Source organism: Alnus glutinosa, chromosome 7 (assembly GCF_958979055.1).
Source record: "Alnus glutinosa chromosome 7, dhAlnGlut1.1, whole genome shotgun sequence".
NCBI classification, from domain to species: Eukaryota; Viridiplantae; Streptophyta; class Magnoliopsida; order Fagales; family Betulaceae; genus Alnus; species Alnus glutinosa.
In genome coordinates this window covers 10,472,778-10,479,696 of record NC_084892.1, presented here as the reverse complement: position 1 = coordinate 10,479,696, position 6,919 = coordinate 10,472,778, and the positions used below count along the sequence as shown (strand labels likewise).

At 34.5% G+C, this 6,919-nt stretch overlaps 1 protein-coding gene across 1 annotated transcript; it reads right to left on the bottom strand.

Moving 5' to 3' along the window:
* Positions 1 to 4,611: 4,611 nt before the first annotated feature.
* LOC133872495 (transcription factor ORG3-like) lies at positions 4,612 to 6,200 on the bottom strand. The gene is made up of 3 exons (XM_062310008.1): positions 5,837 to 6,200; positions 5,363 to 5,725; positions 4,612 to 4,872 (listed from the first exon to the last, which is right to left on the bottom strand). Exons 1-3 carry the CDS (start codon positions 6,140 to 6,142, stop codon positions 4,783 to 4,785), a joined length of 759 nt encoding a protein of 252 aa, XP_062165992.1. The 5' UTR covers positions 6,143 to 6,200; the 3' UTR covers positions 4,612 to 4,782.
* Positions 6,201 to 6,919: the final 719 nt, after the last annotated feature.

Sequence of the window (6,919 nt, the reverse complement as noted above, 5' to 3'; positions counted from 1 at the left end):
CCAGACTCTGTTGTCATGGAAAAAACATAAAAAACAAATAAACAGCAAATAATTACTCGAAAGCCTGTTTGTGTTTGTGAAGCTGGACACGCCACAGCAAGGGACATCATATTGATGCTGCCTATGACGTCATGATGGTGACCTATGTTGAGAATAAGTTATTACAAATAGATGATACAATGCATCTTCCCCCACCCAACCACCGCCCGGGCCCACGAAAGTAAAGACAAGTGTATGTTGATGCTTAGAAGCTTTGAAGAAAATATTTTCCATCCCAATTTTCAGAAATTTGTTATTTAAATCGCTGATAATTCAGATAATAAATATGAAAAAGTGTTTATTTGTTTAAACAGATGGTCTACGACAGAGGATTTTATATTAATCCTCTCATATTTGTTCTTAAATCGTTAATAATTCGAACAATAAAATTATCCAAAATCTTTATCTAAACATTAATTTATTTTAGCATTCGTTTTAAGAACCACTTCTTATAAGATTATGATGTTATAATTCTCTCAAGGCAACTCTCTTCCTAGCACACTTTTTATAACGAGCTAGGAAACAAGTTGTAACACATCAGTAAAATTAACTTATTTATAGTTAATTTCATGGTTCGTCATCCCGTCTTATTTTGAAAAAAATAAGATTATGGAAATTTTATCCTCTCCGAAGAGAGTTTGCAGCAAAAGACTTTCACTTAAAATAAAATATAACCATCCAAAATTCACCGCCACAATTAAAATATATAACCAGAATAAAACAAAATTAAACACCATATATAACATGAATGTCAAACTTTTAATAATTTAACTAACACTTTTAAACAATTTTTTATTGACCAAAACGGACCAACTTCTACTTTTCCAACTATTTTTTTTATTTTTATTTTTGAAAGGTACTTTTCCAACTATTAATTCAAGAGGGACATAACTTTGAACTACTCTAGTCCTATGGGGTCCATAGATTTGACTTTTACATGCGGCGTTAGGGTAACAAATCATAGATAGGGTGGGTACAAAATCGGATCTTAATTCCTATTAATTTATTGACTCAAATATTCAAAATTATATATACCCCAATGCTTCCGAATTGTCATTGTACATTGTTAGAGTAAATAACAAAATGGAATAATTTTAGTGAATCTGAATGCAGCGGTCCATTTGGTTAAGTTGTTAGTGCAATAATTTACACATATGGACCTTGGTAATTATGCGGCTATTGAAGGAGCCAAGCAAATCGAGAATATATATATATATATATATGAAAGAGAAGAGAGAGAGCGGAAGCAAAAAAAAACGTATGGGCTACATCTTGACTGAATTGTATATCTCTTAAGCTATATTAAAATGCTCTCATTTTATAGGGAGACTATGAGTGATGAATAAATAAACTTAAAGTAGACCTAAACTAATTAAGGAAGGGAATAAAGCCTACAAAAAATAAAATAAAGAAGAATATAAAATGGTAATAAACAATCAAATGTAAAACATATAAACTAATGTAATATGAAATATATATTCTAACATCGAAGATCTTCCTATCAAAAGTTAGGTGGCTGTATTGTAATTTAAGAACTACGTACAATTAGAGGTGGACACTTAAGGGATTTTGAATAGCCTACAAAGTTGGCAAGTTAATCATGTTTGTCGCAATTTGAAAGGTGCGGCTTACCGGCTAGCTAAGGAAGCATTATACTTTTGTGAGGAGCAATGTTTAATTGAAGAAATCCCCCCATGTACTTTTGGATATTATTGCGTTTGAGCGCTATACTTAAATGGTTAATATATGAAATGAGCTCGATTTTTTTTATAAAAAAAAAAAAAAAAAAAAAAAAAAAAAAAAAAAAAAAAAAAAGGCCACAATTAGAGAGTCCCCATAAGAGTTATGTTTTCAATCTCTTCGCTTTGTCGTTATTTTGTGTTTGAAAAGAATCGAGCTTATTTAATAGTCACACTAACTGTTTTTAGGCATTTTCAAAAGAGGAATTGAAAAGAATTCAGACTGAGGACTTGTGAAAGTCCAAGATCATTCGGCCTACCGAGATTGGATCTTGGCCCAATTAAACCATCGCCCAAGAAGCTTCTCTTTTTAGGCCCACAATAACAACCCCCATGGCCACCCCCACCAAAAAAAAAATTAAAATAAAATAAAAAAGAAGAAGAAGAATTTTGAAGGTAATTAATACAATGATAGGCTTGGAAGTTGAGTTTCAATCAAAACCATTGTATGTCCTCATAATTAGTCTTCTGAATCACAATTAACATCTATTAAAAAGAAATTATTGAGGCTGGTCGATCAGTTTTGCTTCACCAATACAGTGTGATTTGATTAGATTTGTCTTCCATTCATGATTAATATGATATATATATACTCGGCTTTAACTTTAGGTGCTTTAAACTCTAGTTTTTCAACGGGTTAGTGCTATCACTCACTTTGTTATAAAAATTTTAAAATTAAATCTCGACCGTTGAAAAAACTACAACACATTTTAAATAGTTGGAGGAAAGTAAATAATCAAGGTATTAATCAAAGTATTACATTTTCAATGACAAGCTAGTCATGATTAAGAACTTATGCAAAGCCTAGCTTAACCTATTTGATCATTGGCAACTATACGCGCACCATGATAAGAATAGAAATCTTTTGTGATAAATAGTGATTTATTTATCCTGAATTAAGGCACTTATTTATCCTTATTTATATGATTTGTTTAGATTTGAAATGATTCAAATCATCTATAAAGCTATATAAATAGAACCTTGTACACTGTTAGAAAATATTATGATATTTACCTTATTGATTTATGTTTTCTATATAAGTCGATTTATGTTTCCTTGTATAAGTCGATTTAGGTTCCCTAATTGTATAGATCGACTTATTCAACTAAAAATAAGAATCTTGTATATTGTAAACAATTAAGTCAATGAACACAATATAGCCCTAGATGGGGGCCATTTAGAGTCACGGACGTAGGTGTCTAACATTGAACCACCAGTAATTCTTTGTCTCTCTTACTTCCACTATTATTCCGCTAATTCTCATAATTGAGTTTTACCCCACATGCAAACTTCAACATAGACAATCAAATTAATCAAAACAAGATGTATCGCATAAAGTTTAGGGCGTATTTGGGATTGCGATTTCGTAGGCAAAAAATATGATTTTAAACTAAATCGCAGAAAATGAATCGTTTGGGAATTGCATTTTAAAAAAGTTGCGATTTAAAAACGCAAAAAAACTGTTTTTTAAAATCGCAGGAAATAATGTGCTTTTTTGAAAACGCAAAATTTTAAAGGCTAATTGGCGATTTTAAAGGTCAAATTTTGATTTTGCCAAACACTAAACTGCGTTTTTAAAAATCACTTTTTCTGATCGCACTTTTTGAAATCGCAAACCTAAACGGACCTTTAATATGTGAATGTAAGCCATATATAGGTCAAACCACGTAATTTGTGTACCTTTCTATCTATGCTCTCATTCCTTTACTTTGTTACGAAATTCTATAGACCACACAATAGAATTAGAGCATTCCAAGCAGTTACCTAACGATTTTCCCTAAATGTAGGGAACAAAACTACTTTTTGTTTCCCTTTATATTTCCCTATAGCATTCAAATATATATATATATATATATATATATATTTTTTAACTTTTACTTTAACTTTTTATTCATTTATTTTATTCTCTCTCTCTCTCTCTCTCTCTTTCTCTTCGTCAAGAAAGGATCCAAGATGCAGAAAGCTCAAGCACCAATTCGTTCCTCAATCAGTTCCATTTCAGTCCTTCACCACTCACCAGGCACGGTCGATAGAAAGAGATGAGATCATCAGAGAGGGATTGAGCTGAGAGAGAGGCATTAAGCAGAGAGAGAGAGAGGACGAGCAAGAAAGAGAAGGGCTCGGGGCTGAGTGCTAGGTGTTGTGCAAATCTAAAGTAGTGGCCGGCGTCCATCGGGTGGGTCGCAGTTGAAGAGGCAGATCGGGCGTTTGAGGTGGTGGAGGTAGTGCCGCGTGGGAGGTGCGGTAGGCGTGGGATGGTGGAGGTGGTGCCGTGTGGGAGAGAGGGAAGAAGGCCGAGATCCGTAGCTCTCGCCGCTGCCTAATGCACAACAATGGTGGCCCAACCACCGTGCTTCAATCTCTCTCTCTTGGCTTGAATAGCACGGTCATTGTCTCTCTCAATCTCATTCTTTGTCTCTCTTCGATCAGTATACTCTCTCTCTCACACATGACGTGCAGAGATGATGAAAGTGTGAAGGTGAAGATTGCAGAAGTGGAGTCTACGAGTGTGTGGAGATTTCAGGAAGAAGAAGGGACGATGTGATGATAGGAGATGTTGCGTGTAGAACATGATGGGCGTATAGGGAGTTGTGATATAGGAGATCGAGAGAGTGTTTTTTTTTTCTTCATTTTATTATGTATTTGGTATACTACAATTCTACACAATGTGTTGGGTAGAATTGTAGCATATATTCCTGGTGTTTTGGGATCAGAACAGGTAAGGAAGCTGTCGCAGGCCCATTTTTATAGTTTTTTCTAGATTTTCCCTATACACAAAAACAATTTTAAGATAACTGCCGTGAATGCTAGCTCTTACATACAGCCTCAAATCTTTCGTTTTGAAGGGAAAAGATAAAGGCCAAGTCAAGCAAATTTCCCTTTACATGCTTAGGCTGCGTACACATCTACTTAATTACTTCCGCATGTACCCTGGCCAGTTGTCTAGTTAAAATATCTAAAGCACATAAGAAGTCATGACTTCAAGGGTTAAAATTATGTCGAATCATGGAAGGAGAATTCCCTCTTGTGGCGCGTACAGTGACATGAGTTTCTCACGTAGACTCTCGCACTCCAATCTTTCCGTTCTTTCGACCTGCAGGATGACCCAAAGCAGGAAAAGAAAAAAAGTATTAGCTAGAACAAATTATAGTCTCTAATTAATGAATTAATCTGTTACAAAATAATCCTACAAAAAGGTATTTTGCATGGTTAAAGAGTGATGGTGGGTTGATTATTGTTTTCTGATACGTATGAATATTGCTGAGAAAGAATTGAGTATTGAAACAAAAGTAAAAATAAATTAAGATCAAAGAGTTACGAGATAATAAATTAGATTTATTGTTGTTATTGTAGAAGTAGAAGAGATTTGTAACGTTGAAATTCTTTCTCTATAAATAGAGTCTTGTATACAATCAAATAAATAAAAGAAAGATATAGGGACTTTGACGTGTAGACGTAAATCATAGATAAAATCATCTTAATTCTCCATGTCTCTTTTTCTTGTTCTCATATCCATCTTTATTAGATTATGTGGTTCTTATATTGAGAAAGAAAACGGAAGCGATAGGTTAGAAAAAACAAACCTGAAGATGTAAATTATAAAAGACCCTCCCTTCAAAGGACTCAGAGGATGATGCGTTTAGTAGAGCAAGCCCATCCTCCTCTAAATTGACAAGGATCTCAGATAATGCATTCTTGTGGACCGTACATGTGGATATTTGAATCACAGCTTCTCGATCATCGAGTTGACTTGCCGAAACAGATGACAAGGAGCTCCAAGCTATGCTTTTTGGTTGCTTCTCTTGACGAGTTACATGATGATATTCTTGCCCAGAAATCCTGGACAAAAGCTCCTCCTTCTTTAGAATCAGCCCCATCACTTGCTCTTGTAGCTCTGGTATGTATTTAACTACCCGTGAAACTGTGGCCGGAATGCCTAACTTCTTCTGTTAACGACACCATCAAAATAGTAATGAAAAAGAAGAAAAAGAGCGAAAGATAAGAAATCCAAAAGGTATAATAAAGAGGGGATTCAATTAATTGGTACGTATATATACCATTCCATCCGCCCCTGGAAGCAGTGAACGGAGAGTGGAGTAGTAACCATTCATCTTCTTACGACGATCACGCTCGCTAGCATTATGAAAATGCTTCTTAGACGTTTTGGGATCACTAGAAATAGCTGTTGGTGCTCTCGCCGTGTCAAGCTCCACGACTTGTGTCTGATATGCTGAGAAATGGATCACTGACTCCGATATCTCGGCCGGGTGATCTCCGTGCACATAGCTGTGGTCATGGCCTTCGCTATTCTCTAAGCACCATCCATTAATGGATGGCACCAAAGGCGGTGAGAATGCTAACATCGTGGATTAGCCGGGGGGCTGTTTGGGACAAGGTTTGTTAATAAAGTGAGATGATCATGACATGTATTTATACACAAAGCCATCACCTGAATAATGTTAAAACATATTAAATTAAAGGATATAGCAAACAAGCAGGACGTAACAGCTCCTTGAATACAGTTAAAGAAAAACCTGCCCCGTTGTAACCTGTTATATAACTGTCTTGCAGCTTGACAATGTGACAATAAAATTCAATCATGGATCAGTACTTAATAAAAAAAATTAAAAAGATAAAATAAAATAAATGGTTAATATTCATTGTCATCTCATTCCTGTTGGATGGAAGTCGTATAGCAGTCTACTAAATAATAATATTATTTTCACATTAAACATTGAAAAATGAGTATTGTTACGGTTACTACAAGTACTTTTATTACAAACTAACGGGAATATTCATTACTGATAAAATAATTAAACAAAATATATATATATATATATATATATATATATATATATATATATATATATATTGTTCTATACAAAATCAATCATATAGGCTCATAATTATTTCTTCATTTATAAATAAATAATGAAGAAAAAAAGATTGGATGACTTGATGTTAGTGATCTTTTTTTTTTATTCCCCCCACTTGCAATACTATAGTGCTCTACCTTGACACTATATTGCTCGTTTCAGGCATGGCATGCACGAGCTCTAACTAGGCTTACTACTCATATGCACGTGCCTGAGGGGCAACATCGCGTGGGAAGCACACATCCTTGTGAGTTCTGAGCCCTC

Bases quoted from the DNA above. Each gene is read 5' to 3' on its own strand.
- LOC133872495 (XM_062310008.1), bottom strand. From the start codon at position 6,142: ATGTTAGCATTCTCACCGCCTTTGGTGCCATCCATTAATGGATGGTGC. The intron at 5,726-5,836 runs GTATATATACGT...TGTCGTTAACAG, and splicing joins TTCCAGGGGCGGATGGAATG to AAGAAGTTAGGCATTCCGGC. The intron at 4,873-5,362 runs GTTTGTTTTTTC...GTCATCCTGCAG, and splicing joins TTTATAATTTACATCTTCAG to GTCGAAAGAACGGAAAGATT.